At 36.1% G+C, this 16,796-nt stretch overlaps 1 protein-coding gene across 1 annotated transcript; it reads left to right on the plus strand.

The window, feature by feature from the left end:
- Positions 1-1,030: 1,030 nt before the first annotated feature.
- Positions 1,031-2,568, plus strand: LOC110109459 (heavy metal-associated isoprenylated plant protein 35). The gene is made up of 3 exons (XM_020840528.2): positions 1,031-1,184; positions 1,273-1,348; positions 1,488-2,568. The coding sequence occupies exons 1-3, from the start codon at positions 1,143-1,145 to the stop codon at positions 2,321-2,323; spliced, it is 954 nt and encodes a 317-aa protein (XP_020696187.1). The 5' UTR covers positions 1,031-1,142; the 3' UTR covers positions 2,324-2,568.
- The last annotated feature ends 14,228 nt before the right edge of the window (positions 2,569-16,796 follow it).

A 16,796-nucleotide genomic window follows, 5' to 3' on the forward strand; every position in this document is an offset into this window, starting at 1 on the left:
AACATCAACGCACCTTACCACTAATAAAATTGATACATGTTATCGACATCAATCTCAACATACAACATCAACAACTAGGTCGCTGCATATCATTAATGCTAATGTAGATATATGTCATCACCAAAACAAAATTATTGTCTACCGTAAACATTAACCTTAACATCAATCATCACCACCAAGATCGATGCATGTCATCAATACCAATATCGATAAATAACATCATCAACAAGGCCAACTCTAATCATCGACATCAACATCTACTCTTTCCATAATTAATAAGGCAAAGCACATTATCGATGTTAATGTTGACAATATCATCAATAATGTCATCAAAGCACGGCATCATAAATAAAGTCAAAGCCTATTGTTAACACTAATATCAATATGTTTCACTATTAAAAGATCATTGCCTATCATCAACCATTAAACAACAATAAAACTTAAAAAATAAATTTCTAATGTAGCACATATTAGTCATTTTAAAATACTCTTAATTTTTTTCATTTAAAAAATTTGGCGGTCATAAATTTAATATTTTTATTTTAAAAAAATATTTAAATACAATGTAATACATAAAAATATTTTAATTTTTTGGAGAAACGCGTATCCCGCATATTCTCTCCAACCCAACCTTGATGTCAGTAATTATATCTGATGTTCAGGTATTTGCTCCCGTCTGTTCTAAGCAGAACCATCAAACGAGAAATTATTAGGTGCGGAGTGCGGACGGGAGAACCGTCCGCACACTAGTATAAAACCGCGCTCGGTACCGTTCGGTACCACTCGGTACCACTGGGTACCGCTCGGTACCACTCGGTACCGCTACCGCTCTGTACCCTGTGTCTGTGCGGACGGTTCTCACCCGATCTGCACTCCGCACCTAATAATTTTTCCCATCAAACAGCCCATAAAGGATTTTTTGAAGACGAACTCCAACGATAATTTATACCAAAACGGAACCATCTTTTTTTTTTTTTTTTTTTTTGCATTTTTAATTTTTCTTTGTCCCCATCGCACGCGTGCGTAGATAAACGTGCGTCCCCGTTCTCCCATCGGCTTCCGCAGAAAAGCAGTCACCTTGCACTTCTTCCCTCCAGTACCATTTCCCTCTCTCTCTCTCTCTCTCTCTCTCTGCTTCTCGCATGGCATCAGGACCAGAAGGCACGGAGCCGCTGAGCTACCAAGTATGTATCACCATGATCGATTTCTCTTCTCCATCTCATTCTTAGATTTCAAATTAATTTGATGGGTGTCTATTTCTTAATGCCGCAGACATCGGTATTAAAAGTTTCGATCCACTGCGAAGGATGCAAGAAGAAAGTGAGGAAAATCCTTCAGCGACTCGATGGTAACGAGCCCTAATCGTCGAAATCTGGTTTCAAGATCTTATTTTTTAATGCTCATTACGATTTAACTGGTTTTTCTTCGGTTGATTGATCTCAAAGTCCGAACTTTTTTTCCTTTTTTTTTTCTTGTTCGATCCGCAGGGGTTTATGACATAGACATCAATTCGAAGCAGAACAAGGTAACCGTAACTGGCAAAGTCGATGCCGAATCCCTAATCCGGAGACTTGTCAAATACGGCAAGCATGCCGAGCTCTGGCCGGAAAAGAAAGCCGACGCCGCTAATTCCTCCGGCGAAGCTGCCATTGATACCAAGGCGAAGGTCGCCTCCGCCACCGCGGTGCCTAAAACGGAGAGGAAGCTTCCGAATACAGAGAAGCAGCAGCAAACCGAAGAGGACAAAAACAAAACCACTCCGCCCCCAACCACGGAAGCGAAGCCGACCGATTCAGCCGCCGCTGCAGCTTCCGCTGCTATGTCCGGCGCGTTTAGTGCTTCTGAGCCTAATACTGATGCTCCTAAGCCCAACGAAATGCCGGAAAATTCTGATAAGAAAGACAGTGATAAGCCAGCCCCCGCCGCCGTTGAAAATGGTTCTAGCGAGGAAGCTGATGACTTGAAGAAGAAGGGGAAAAAAGCGCAGAGTGAGACAAGCAGCATAGATGAAGGTGCGGTCGCCGACACTGCTAAGCTTGGCAACGCCTCGGCCGCCGCCATTAGTCCACCAAAACCAAAGCAATTTCCAGCTTACCCTCAACCAATCTACAGTGTGAGTTATAGCGCAGTGCAGCCAAGCACGAGCCACGCCTATTACACGTCCTCTCCAGCTGCGATGCCTTCGAGCTACACATACTCTGGCTACCCGCCTGAAAATTACTCGTTGGATCCGTACTATGGTTCGATGGAGGCGCCGGCGGCGTCTGGGGGATCTTATGACATGTTTAATGATGAGAATCCTAACGCGTGCAATCTTATGTGAATCCATGCCGGTAGGAGTTTAAGATTTCGATCTCTTTCCTGAGTTTCTGCTAAGTTTATACTGTTTGTGTAAGCCGGGCCTTTGCGTGTTTCGAGGTAGGTTTGAATTTTGAATTTTGAAAGAGAGCATCATTTTGTTTAGATTAGTTGCTGTGAATCTGAACTAATGGAGCTTTTGGAGGTGAGCAGAATCGGAGGTATAAAATTCGAATTTCTAGTAGAAAATCTATGCAAATTTTATCAAAAGGGTATTTATTGAAATTTATTTAGATAGCTATGTCGAAAATTGGTACTTATTATCCAATATTTAACCTGACTGAAAATCAGATCCGAATCTGATCAAAAAATTTGGTGTTAAGATCAACACGTTTGACAAATCGGTTGGGTTCGGATATCAAATTTTGACACGTTTGAAAAATTGGGTCAAATCCGGGTCAATTCGCTAACCCAAAGTTAACCTAGTTTTACATGTCTCATCGTCAGTCACACCTACATGACCGCTTCCTACATAGCATAGCGACACTGGCCGGGAAGTACAAGCTTGAGAAAGCAAGATCAATATCTTTATTTCATCATCTCTTCCTCATCTCTCCTTTGTGAAGAATGATAGGTCTATTTATAGTTTTTTAGTAGTGGCATAGCCAATAAATAAGGAGAAGATCAAGAGCATGTTTGGAGTATTTTAATGGACGGTCGATATCAACTCCCTTGAATATGGATCATTTCTCAAGTCTTTTAGTATCTTAATGATATCAAAATTCAACAATATTGGGTTCATTGGATTAGTTTCATCAAGCCGCTCGATTCGGCTATAAACATATCTCATTTTGATATCATTTGATCAACTAATTAATGTTCCGAAGCTTTCAAATTGCGCCCTCAATTTGGACCCATTTGGGTTTGGATTCGGTCTATTTTGGTGTTGTTGGGTTTGTCTCTTCATGATGTTTAGCTTGACTATAAGCTTGCATTTGGAATTCTCCCAATTTGAGCGAATTTTGGGATATTTCAAATCCCCTGCATAAATACATTGTATTTTATTTACTTCAAAAAATCTACAGTTTCTTCACCTTATACTTGTATTACTTTCAATCAAACAACCCCTAAATGTTCTAACTTTTCTCTAAGTTTTAAAATTTCCATGTACCATAAAATGCATTTTAGTCTAATGAGTACTCATTTACATTAAGAATAATGACATACTCCCCCAAATAAATCTATGCATAGACTGTGTGTTATAACAATTAGGATCACCTACCATATAGTTTATTGATATTACCTTAAAACTCTAGATAGAATTTTAAAAGTTGAATCTAAGAAAGAATCTATGGAATATTTTCCCATATATACTACTCTTTTAGGATACTCAACTTTAAAAACATGGGTTCATAGACTTAAAATAATTAGGTGAATTGTTTAAGAGTTTGTTTGGGATCGTTGTAATTTTTTATAAATGTGGTTGTAAATAGCAGTTTCAAAATCAGGTTGCGAGTCGTGTTCGGGTTGAACTCGGTATTCATCCGCTACTATTTGACAAGAACCGAACCCAACATGTTTTTGTAAGAAATTTCAACCAGAACTGACCCATCAAGTTTCCGGGTTAACCCGATCCGACATGAAACACATGTGTGACTTGCAAGATTTGGCCGAAGAAGCAGCCCAATGGGAGAAAATGGTTACCTTCGCAATGAGGGAGCTCCCTCCCATCGTCGTCGTTACTTCCGATCCAACAAAAGAACGGGGAGTTGTCTTGACTTTCGACTCGACAAGAAGGAACATTGTCAAAGTAGAACACAGCACGCGTGCGGGTGTGCGAAAGCAGCGAAAGTGAGAGAAGAGGAAAAGAAAACCCTGTGTCGAGTGCATGCGTACTGGAATGAAGTGCATCATGCAAGCCATGCAAGCGGGCATACGAAAGTAGCAGAAGCGGGACTGTGCTTGAGCAAGGGAATTGGGTCAGACCTTGATCAACTTCGGGTTAGCGGGTTGACTCGGACCTGACCTGATTTTTCAAATGGGTCAAAATTTGGAACTCGAACCCTACTCATTTGCCAAACAGGTTGACCCTAACACGGAATTATTGGGTCAAGTTTTGGTCAGGTTTTCGAGTCGTATCAAATATTAAAACCCCTAGTTGTAAAACTGTTGTGGAGAAAATATTTTTTTTTAAGTTATTGTTAAAAGTAGTTTCATTACGCAAACATTTATTGAATGCAGTAGTCAAATATAAATAATAATTATGATCTGACAATAAAAAAAGTAAGAAAATTATCTCAGACTAAAACTAAATTATCATTTTTTTTATGACTAAAACTACGTTATTTAGTATGCCTACTAACTCTTTAATTTATAATTTGTTTTGGGATTTGAGAGTATTCTTATGAATCACATGAGAATGAAGGAGCTCCCTTAGATTGAAATCTTGAGCTGAAAACTGTAAAAAACCAAAGGAAAAAAAAAAAAAAAGCAACATCTATGGATTACAATCAAAAATTGTTATTTAATTCTAAAGTGAAATCATATTGGAGGAATATGAGATATTTATGGATATTCTTAAGGCCTTTTGTTTCTCATATGAGTTTATATTTCTCTCCTCTTCAATTTTCATCATAATTAAAGATTAAAAAGTAGAACATTTTTTTTATTATTCAATTTATTATATTTATTATTTTTTTAAAGATATTCTGATTAAATAATATTCAATCATTTGAAATGATTAGGGTTATTTGGTTCTAAGAAGTTAAAAACTAAATGTATTTAAAATAAAGCATAATTGAATTATTTTAGTGCGTTTGAAATTCTTAGAATCACTTTAATGCACTATTTGATTGAAAAATAATAGAAATAAAAATTAAAAAATAACTTAGAGCAGAGCAATCAAGATCAATGGATCATGACAGAGCTTGTTGAGATGGAATTACAATGGAGCTCGCTGGGGTCAATAATGTGTGATGGCCAGGTCGAAGTTAAATAAGATCACGACAGATTTCATCGAGATCGATAGTGTATGATGGCAGATAAGAAGGTTATTAGAATCTCTAACAAGTCGAGATAGAGGCCAAGGATAGTCAAGCCTATGTAGAGGGCAGAGTCGCACACAAAACTTTGATATCATGGGGGTGAGGCTTTCCAGTAGGGGTGTCAATTTCGGGTCATGAGTCGGGTTCGAGTCGAATCCGAAACTGACCTGGCTCTATTCGGGTCAACCCGAATCAGACTTATTTTAAAAAACGGGTCGGTTTTTCGGACCCGAACCCGATCCGCTTCGGGTCCAGGTCAACCCGACACGACCCGAATGACCCATTTCCAACAAAAAAATGCTAATTTTTTGGTCAAAAGCGGGTCAATCTCATCTTTTCGGGTCAAAATCGGGTTGCCGAGTCAAAAATTGGGTTTTCAGGTTAAAAACGGGTCACTTTCTGGTCAATTTCGGGTCAAAGGGTTAACCCGAATCCTACTCGATTTTTGAAATGAGTCGAAATTTTGAACCTGAACCTGACCCGTTTCGAGTTCGGGTTGACCCTAACCCGAAATTTTTTGATCGGATTCGAGTCGAATTTTTAGATCGTGTCAAATATTGACACCCCTACTTTCGAGGGAGTTTCAAGACCATTCAATTGTGTTTGTGGAAATCATAAATATTAATCCAAGAAATTTCAAATATATCAAAAAATTATATATATATTATTACGTGCAAATAACAATTTATCCTCTGGCTCAAGCGGAAGGCTCAGAAGCCCCATCTTTTCATCGTCATATCCGTTACTTTCCAAAGATCACCTCATCAAAACTTCTACGCAAAGGCCAATATCAAAGATGGCAATTTGGGAATATCAACGGAAAAATGATTAGGCTAATGTGAAAATATGTGAATGATTTAGACTTTTATCAATAAAATTTATAAAAGATTATTTTTTTTTTAAAGTTTTTTAATAAAAAGTTTTGTTCTTCTGCCAATATGAGTTTGAACAGTGAAGATTAGTAAAAAAAAATCAATTAGCATGGGTTCTGATTAATTTTGAACCAAAATTATTGTTGAATGATAAGCTAAAGTTGATTAGCACGGGCCTAGCTTATCGAGTTTCAAGCTTGAGCAAAATTTTCAAGCTCGTTGAATTATCAAGCTTGAGTTCAATCCAGCTGATATTCTACTCGATTATTGAAGGGGGCGAGAATGTGGGATCGCATGGCAAGAAGGCAAAATCGTAAGCAGGCTCGAACGGGGGTCCGAAGCAAAACTAGAGCTCAAACATGGGACATGGCGCAGAAGCGGACGTGAAATCGAACTCGAACTGCAAAATTAAGCCGCTCGACGAGCTTGTTTCAGTGGAACAAGCTGAGCTTATGCTTAACTCGAGCTCGACTGAACTCGTTTGCACCCCTAATTCAGAATAAGGTTTCGTTTAAGATAGTGTTTTTACTACTTTTTAAAACAATTTTTTTGTACAATAAATCCTTGAATTAAAACTTTTTATGCTAGAAAGCTGCTTTCTAAAGCAGCTTTTTAGTTCCAAATTTTGTTTAAAATAACAAAAAATAATGATCTAAAGTTGTTCGAAATGATCGAAATCTAAATTTGAATTGAACTTTAATTCTATATTGGAGGAAACATATATTTAATCATTAAACATATAATTAGCTAGATTTGATTAATGTTAGATTTCAACTTGAACTCAATAAGAAAGTTAATAAGCATAAAGAAGATTTCAAAACTCCGATCATGGTTAAGCTCGGCTCGAACTTCATAAGAAAATAAATCAAGAAACATGAACACTGTAGTTCTCAACTTGACTCGGATTTATTAATAGCCTTAAGAAGGACAACTCAACCTAGCTAACTCACCTACCACAGGCTGAGTAGACCGAGTCATCTCAGCCATTCAACATGTTAACTCGCTTGCACTCAGCCAACCTTAGTGAATCTGACCAACGTCGATCTTCACAAGAATCTACTCCTTAATAAAAAAAATTATTATGTGCATTTAATGTAATTAAATAAGTGCAACATGCAATATCCATATTATTAGCATGCCTTTATTTTGCTTTGCCATGCAATTCACTTGCTTGCCTTAAATAATAATATCTTTTATAGTTATGTCCCTTCAACCCCGCATATAAATAGGAAGTCGAAAGTCAAGTTTGTGGTACATGAAATTTTTGGTACAAGACATACGCTCTCTACTAATACAACAACAAATCCCAGATCTACTCTCTCTTCTTTCTCAAGAAATTATTCTATGCGGATACCGGGCTCAGCTCTACATCCGGATGCTATGGTACCGAGTAGTACCGAGCTGTGGTACAGTAAAAGAGTGACGTGATGCATTTTGATTGATCTCCGGATGATGTTCGGTGTCCGCACATAATATTTTTTTCCTTCTTCTCTCATGTTACTTAGCCATTCTTGTAAGCAAGGTCCTTCTAACATTGTTCTCGAACAAATTCAAATCCAAAGCATCAAATTCCACGAACTTCCAGGAAAAAAATTGAGTAAGATAATCATGCATGATACAACTTCAAATTTCTAACCAAAAAATTGTTATATACAGAGTGAATCATGTGAACTTTGCTTCAACTGATTATCTTCAATCTGCAAAACAGAATGAGCACAAGACAAGAAGCATAGAAGAAAGAACGAGAGAATGAACAGTGAAAAGCATTTCTTCTCCTTGGCTTTTGCGTTGTTGTTACAAGCTATATAATCAAGAGCATGACAGCACTTGAACGGTAGAGATGGATCAGTTGAACATTAACGATGAAGATTTATAGTCAGAAAAAAGGTCTCTGTTACCGTGGCAGAGTAGTGGAAGCATGAAGCGATATGTGGGCTTGCTTATCACATAGTTTATCACCTCCCCTCAAGCTAATATTCGGCTCATGAATAGTTAGCTTGTGTCGTAGAAACTGAAAACGTTGTAAAGACAAGGCTTTTGTAAAGAGATCAGCCAGCTGGTCGGTGGTGTGAACATGAGTGACGTGCAGCAATTTGTTGTGAAAACATTCGCGAACAAAATGAAAGTCAATTTCAATATGTTTTGTGCGCGCGTGGAAGACAGGATTATTGGCAAGGGCAATATATGATATGTTATCACAAAATAAAGTAGTAGGAGATGAAGAAGAGATACCAAACTCTCCCAATAACCGTTGAAGCCAGATGATATCCATGGCAGCAGTTGCGAGTGCCCGATACTCAGCTTCTGTAGAAGACCGTGCAACGGTCTTTTGTTTCTTGACTTGCCAGGAAATGAGGTTGCTGCCTAAGAACGCACAATAACCTGTTGTAGATTTTCGATCAACTGGATTACCAGCCCTATCGGAATCAGAATAAGCAGATAGACGAAGAGTCGTTGCGACCAATGGAAGACCGAAAGAAAGAGTTCCTTTAAGGTAGCGTAGAAGATGCTTAAGAAGCTGAAAGTGAATCTCTTGAGGTTGGTGCATATGCTGGCACAATCTATTCACAGTATAGAAAATGTCCGGTCTAGTTAAAGTCAAATACTGTAGAGAGCCGACAAGTTGTTTAAATAAATCAGCTTGGACACTTGGAAGAGTAGTGGAGCCGCTGAAAGGTGTTTTGGAGGCTATGGGAGTAGAGATGGGTTTACACTCAGCCATACCAGCCTTTTGCAGAATATCAGCAGCATATTTGGACTGAGATAAATGGAAGCCATTATCCGTATGCAATACTTGCATGCCAAGAAAATAAGATATGCTGCCAAGGTTTTTCATATTAAACCTGTTATGCAATGCCGATAGAAGATGAGTAATAGTGGCGGCATCATTACCAGTTAGTAATATGTCATCGACATATACTAATATATAAATGGTTTTCGCATCCTTGTTATATATTAAGAGAGAAGGGTCGGCTGCACTTTGATGAAAACCATATGCGATGAGATAAGTAGAAAAGGTTTCAAACCATTTGCGAGGAGATTGTTTGAGACCATATAAAAACTTTTTTAACTGGCAAACATAATCCGGATGCAATGAGTCTTTAAAACCAGTAGGTTGAGACATAAAAAATGTGTCAGTGAGAGTCCCATGAAGAAACGCATTCGAAATATCAAGCTGAATCACATTCCATTTAAAAGTGGCAGCGACTATGAGAAAAACACGGATGGTAGGAAGTTTAGCTACAGGACTAAACGTTTGAGAGTAATCCAAACCGTATTGTTGATTGCAGCCTAGAGCAACCAAGCGAGCTTTATGCCTTGCAATAGAGCCATCAGAATGATATTTAGTGCGGAAAATCCATTTACATCCCAAGACATTTTGATCGGGATGAGGTGGAACCAATGTCCATGTTCCCTGTTGTTGTAAAGCAACAAATTCATTGGACATAGCTTGCCTCCAAACAAGCTGTTTGATAGCCTCTGTATAGCATGTTGGATCAGCAGAAATAACATCAGTGGTCATATTGATAATATGCTTAGGTTTTAAATTCCCAGTCTGTAGCCTAGTAAGCATAGGATGAGTAGATTTATGTAATGGTGGAGTTGAAATTGGAATATGCGAATCAGGAGCTGATGAGGATGTAATTGGAGGAGAATGTGAGGAATTGTTAGGCATAAAAGAACTGCCAGGAGAAGATGGTTCACGGGATAGTGAAGGAGGGAGAGTTGGTTGCAGCAAACTCTGAGGAGTTTTAGGTAGAGACGCAGATGCATTTGCTCGTGGAGATGACAGAGACATTGCTGTAGGAGACGAGTTTTGAATAATACTTGGGACAAGAAGTGTAGGAGGTGTATAAGTGAGCACAGTAGGGGACGGTGGAGCAGGTTTTGTTAACAGTTGAGTAAAAGGAAAAATTGTTTCAACAAACTTCACATGACGAGATGTGAATATTTTGCCAGAATCAATGTTAAAACAGTAAAATCCTTTTGCATTGGGGGCATACCCAATAAATACACAAGGTAAGGATCTTGGGTGAAATTTGGTTGAAGCAAGAGAAGGAAGAAATGGATAACAAAGACAACCAAATACTTTGAACGTGGTATAATCAGGAGGTTTGGAATACAAACGGTGGATGGGAGATTTGTGTTGTTTGGAAAGAGGGGGCATCCGATTGATTAAGAACACAGCAGTAGTCACAGCATGAACCCAAAATTGATTGGGTAAGTTTGCATCAAGAAGTAAGGTTCGTGTGGTCTCAAGAATCTGAAGGTGTTTGCGCTCCGCAACACCGTTTTGTTCAGGAGTATAAGGACACGTAATTTGATGAAGAATGCCACATTGAGATAAAAGAGATTGAAAGGTTTTAGATACATATTCTCCTCCACCATCAGAGCTCAAGCATTTGATGCGTTTATTGAATTGATTTTCAACTAAACGTTTAAACTGAAGAAAAATAGTTGCAACATCAGATTTTTCTTTTAATGGATATAGCCAAGTATAGCGAGAGAAGTCATCCACAAACAATACATAATATTTAAAACCATGTATTGATAGAAAGGGGGATGGACCCCATACATTGCTATGTATTAAATCTAAAACATTAGGAGATCTAGATAAAGAAGCAACAAACGGTAACTTGTGACTTTTAGAACGATCACAAGTGTTACATTGACTAGTGGACGACAAAGACAAACATAAGGAACGATCACAATATTTCGGGAGCTGTAGAAGAACAGGATGAGACGGATGACCAAGACGTCGATGCAAGAGTTGAGTGTTTGAGCTAATGGCTGAAAAGGTAGATTCGACCCGAGAACGGCCTTGCTTAGTTTGAAGAGGATAGAGTCCTCGAGAAGTAGGACCGTGAAGGAGAGTTTGGTTGTTCTTCGGGTCCTGAATACGATAATCATTAGAATCAAACGTAACAGTACAGGAATTATCCGTAGTAAGACGTTTGACAGAAATTAAATTTTTGGTTAAATGGGGAACAAGATGAAGAGGAGAAAGATGAAGCTTACGGCTAGGAGTGGGTAATAAACCTTGACCAGTATGAGTTATTGGGAGAAGATCCCCATTACCAACCATGACCTGCTTATCACCCTTATACGGTCGGACATTGTACATCTGGTTTGAATCAGCCGTGAGATGTGCAGTAGCTCCTGTGTCAAGTAACCAATCGAAAGACGATGGTGGAACCTCAGCGGAATAAGCAGAAGTAGGAGATTGATAGGTGAAATCACCACGGTACCAGCACTTAACAGCTGAATGACCATACTTGCCGCAAATTTGACATTCCACAGGTGAAGCTGCGGACGGAGTACTTCGGGATGCATTAGTTCGTCTGCGAGGAGGTCGAGACGTGTTCCTTCCACGATAACCACGGCCGCGCGAGCGACCACGTTGAGCTGTTAATGCCTGTAGAGGTTCCGATGACAGAGATAATTCGCGTACAGATTCAGCCGCTAAATTGATTTCTTCGCTACAAAGAAGTGCGTAGAAATCATCCAAACTTATTGGATTCAAATTAGTTCTTATCGCAATTTTAAAACCCTGATAGGCGCTGGGTAAGCCATTGAGGGTATACATTATAATGTCATCGGAAGACAATGGGGAACCAGAAGAACCTATCGCGTCGACCTTGCCTTTAATTTCAGATAAATACTGCATCATGGTTTTGTCTTTCATGGAAATGTGATTTAATTCATTCTTCAGTTGAAGAATCCTTGAGCGATTGGTAGCCTGCAGGCGGCGCTCAATGGTTTGCCAAATTTCACAACAGGAATCCAGTGACAAAATGTAAGGAAGAAAGGTAGTAGAAATGATCGAATAAAAAACAGCGGCTAAATTCTGATGAATAAGTAACCAAGAGTAATATTCAGGATTTGGTTGAAGATCAGTAGCAAAGGTAATAAGTTTAGGAGGTTTGACACAAGAACCATCCAAAAAACCTTCGAATCCATTCGCAGTGAACAGTTTCAGAATCTGCGACTTCCACAGCGGATAATTTTCGGCTGTAAGCTAAATATTGAGTACTGATTTCACATTTGTCATGAGAAATTTTAACTGAGGCGGAATAGGAACATCGCCCATTTTGATAGTCGAGGAAGTTTGAGAAGATGTGGAAGATTGAGAAGGGTTTTCCATTGCTTGGAGAAGAAAACGAAATAAAGCCGCAAGGCACTAAACCTGCTCTGATACCATGTGAACTTTGCTTCAACTGAATATCTTCAATCTAAAACAGAATGAGCACAAGACAAGAAGCATAGAAGAAAGAACGAGAGAATGAACAGTGAAAAGCATTTCTTCTCCTTGGCTTTTGCGTTGCTGTTACAAGCTATATAATCAAGAGCATGACAGCACTTGAACGGTAGAGATGGATCAGTTGAACATTAACGGTGAAGATTTATAGTCAGGAAAAAGGTCTCTGTTACTGTGGCAGAGTAGTGGAAGCATGAAGCGATATGTGGGCTTGCTTATCACATTGTTTATCAAATCAAACTCGTTTTCTATTTTAAATATTTAAATTTGTCAATGAGAACAATTAATCAATTGAAATATAGATTTTGTTTGGGACAGTTTTTTTACTGCTTTCTTAAGTAGTTATCTAGTATAAAAATTTTAGAAATTTTTATACTAAAAAGCTATTTTAAAAAACAGTAAAAATGAATGAAAACCCTACATTCATTCGATCTAAGAAGAATTTGTGTGTTCTCTATTCTAGGTGTTTTAGCCTCCTAGTTATCTCAACTCTTAGAGAAGCTTTCTAGTATATATAATGGTGTACCAGTTTACATGAAACAACTTCTATGATCTCCTCTTTCTTTCTGAGAAAGTGATAGCTAAGCATTGGCCTTTTCATCATCATCATCATCTCTCTTACTTCTCAAAGATCCTCTTCAACGCAAAAGCAAAGGTGGATGGCCGAATTTAGAAATTCATGAGGAGATTTCAGAGAAAAAAAAAACTCTTTTAACTTTGCAGGTTTAAAGCCTGTGATTTTCCATTCTGATCTGAAACACTTGATTGATATTTTTTATATCAATAAAAGATTATTATCAAGATTTATGTGCTAATAATAAATTCTTCTCAATCAATTAATTATATGATTCTTCTTTAAAAATTAAAATGACTCTTCAACAGCTTTATATTTATAGTCTTAGGTTTCGTTTGGGATGGCTTTTGTATAGCTTCCTAAAGTTGTTTTTTAGTATAAATTTTTAATTTTTAATTAGAAATGAGCTTTAAGAAATAGTAAAAAAGTCATCCCAAACAAAACCTTAAGAGTCTATTTGGGATAATTCTCTCACTGCTTAGATTTACAAGTCATAATTGACGACTGCTTTTTCGGCGCTTTCAGGAATTTTATGTGTTATGAAGCTGTTTTTTTTACAGATTTTCAAAAAACTTCGTTCACGCATAATAATTTTTTAACCATCCTTATAAAAAGATGCATTCGTCTCAAACAGACCCTTTTAAAAGAGACGATCATAAATTTAAAAGTGCTTGACAACTAATTATGTTGGTGAGAAATACTTTTCAAGGGATAATACATCCATTAAATTACTTATTCATGGGAGAACAAAAAATTCTCTTGACATGCAATAACGCGGCTTTATTTGGAATAGTTTTTCGACATCTTTTGTATTAGAAAAAAAAAGTCAATAAAAAATAATGTACGTTTGGATGACAGCATTTACTGTTTGAACAGTATATTAAAATTGTGGTTGAAAAAAAAACTTTGAAAAGTATAAATAGAAAACTAAAAGCGGTCACAAATGAAACTTTATATTTTATTTGGGACGGTTTTCTTACTGCTTTCTTAAAGCGACATTCAAGCACAAAAAATTTAATTTTTGTTCTAAAAGACTGCTTTAAGAATTAGTAATAAAGTTATCCCAAACAAAACCTTAATAGTCAATTTACGCAGTTTAGCTCAAAGAAAGTAAAGTTCTATAAAAACTAGTGACAATAATCTTTTTTGGGATCTTTTAGAGATTCTATAAAAGCTAGTTGCAATTAGGGGTGCAACCGAGTCAAGCAGGCTCGTGCTCGACTCGTTAATGGGCTCGACGAGCCGAGCTTATCAAGCTCGCGAGTCGAGCTCGAACACGAGTTTGAGCTCGAACGTTAAAAGTGCTCGAGCTCGGACATTGGGCTGATCGACTCGTTGGCTGAGCTCGGATTTTGAGCTCGAGCTCGGGTTTTGATTGTCAGGCTCGACTCGAACACCCCCTGACTCGAGCTCGACTCGACTCGTTTGCACCCCTAGTTGCAATAGCTTAAGATAACTTTTCAGCAACTATATAATCATATACATAATTTCAATCACATGCATGATCGGCTAATCATATTTACAATCGATCGATTGATTATATGTACAATACACATATAAGTGGTATGACAATATTTTGAAAAATATTTTAATAAATTTAAACAAAATTAGTATTTTAACTTATGTAAGAGACTATGTTATTATAAGCTTTAAAATTAGATATTTACAGAAATTTATAATTTTGAATTATTTGTTTTGCAATTTAGATTTTTAAATTAGTATTTGAAGCATTTTCTTGCTTAACAAAGTGGTAGAAAATATGACTTAAATCCCTAAGAAAGAACCAATAAAACTATCAAAATTAGCAACATTTCCCATTCATGTTTCAATTTCCAAATACAACAAATTAAAAAAAAAAACTTAGAAACCTCAAAAAAAATTTATGATAAACCAACATATAATATGATTATTAACTAACAAAATATCATTTGATTTGTAATATTTTTCAAAGCTACGAACTCATTATCTCTATAATGAAATCAAAACTCCCATTCAACATATTAAGATAGGCTATGCGTATATTTGTAATATATTTTATGAAAAATATAATGATAATTTTATTAATTTGATGATTATATTCTTCATAAAAGAAGCAAATTTTTATTTTTTTTAAATATTAATGATCAAACTATAAAGTTAAATTAAATTAACCATTTTCAAAGATTACCTTACCTTATAATCATCTAAAACTACTCCAAATGGGTGGATGAAAACCTTCCATCTATCTTTTTAGAACCAATGGCTCAAATTCTCTTAGGTCAAGTGGAAAATTAGATCAATATCCTAAAAAAAACCACTGAATCATTGATTTGGTTTCATTCATTCTGATAACTATGGCTATGATTCATTTTTATTGATTTTTTTTTTTTTTAATTTGGAAGGAGGCCATTGGCTATGATACCAATCACACCACCCACCATGGTTCATGGGCCACCTTCCAACTTTAGAGTGACATTTTTATGATTATTTTGTTTGTTTGACCTAACTAATGAAATATGCATAAATTATGGAGTTCCTTTAAGAGAAAGATGCTTTTCATGCTTTTCTTACTTTTCATGGATTGCAAAGCTTTAATGAGATTGTATTTAACTTAAATTATAATTATATGAACTCTTTTTACTCATAAATTCAATCATATTTATACAATTTAGGCTTCATTTGAGACGGCTTTCTTACTGCTTTCTAAAATAATTTTTTAAAACAAAAACTTTTAGTTCAAGAAATTTTTTAGTAGAATTCTACTTTAAAAAGCAGTAAGAAAGACATCCCAAACTAAAACCTCGTTTGGGACAGTTTTTTTTACTGCTTTTTAAAGAAGCTTTCAAGTACAAAAATTTTAACTTTAGTACTAAAAAGCGGTTTTAAGAAGCAGTAAGAAAATCATCCCAAACGAACCCTAAATCTTATACATACATACAAATATATATAAAAGGAATCAACTAATAAGTTATTACTTCTGAATACATAAAAAATATACATATTATAATATGAACTCTAATGAAAATTTCTTTCAATGGATCTTGTTTGCAGAATTAGGGTTTAGTGTTCCAATCATTTTTAATCCTTCTGAAATTGTAAGTTATCTTAATTAAAAAAATTGTCTATTGATTATATTCTATTAGATTTTGATGATGGTGTTAGTTATTGCCATCATTAAACCACTTAATCAATCATAAATTAAATAAAAATAAGAGAACAGTGAGCTAATATTATAATTAATGATTCCTTTAATAAAGAAGTACAAAGCTGACTTGGAGTCTTGTAAGCATTGAATGTGAAATGAAGGTTTAATCAGCTAAAAAGAGAGATTTGTTGGATCCAGAGAGGCAAGAGTAAAGCTAGATTTGTCTAAGAATCTTAATAGAGAAGCAATGTAGGGGACCAGAGACTTATGTAATTTAATTTCTAAGGGCTATATGAATATGCATTAATTTCATCTTAGGCTTAGTTTTAGATAGTTTTCTTACTTTTTTTTTTTTCAAAGCTATTTTTTAGTAAAAATATTTTTTGAAAAAAAATTTATGTACTAAAAAACTGCTTAAAAAATCGTTTGAGACGATTTTTTTAATGCTTTGTAAAACAATTTATTAATACAAAAATCCATTGATAGCTGAAAAAAATAGTGGTCTAAACTCTAAAGCTGTCCCAAACAAAACTTTAATCTCTCCTGAACTTTAATTTACAATTAATGAAATGAACCCCCTATATCTAAAACTATTTTTTTATTTTTTTTTTTAATAAATAAATTA

The sequence above is a fragment of the Dendrobium catenatum genome, unplaced genomic scaffold (assembly GCF_001605985.2).
Source record: "Dendrobium catenatum unplaced genomic scaffold, ASM160598v2 fragScaff_scaffold_1644, whole genome shotgun sequence".
NCBI classification, from domain to species: domain Eukaryota; kingdom Viridiplantae; phylum Streptophyta; class Magnoliopsida; order Asparagales; family Orchidaceae; genus Dendrobium; species Dendrobium catenatum.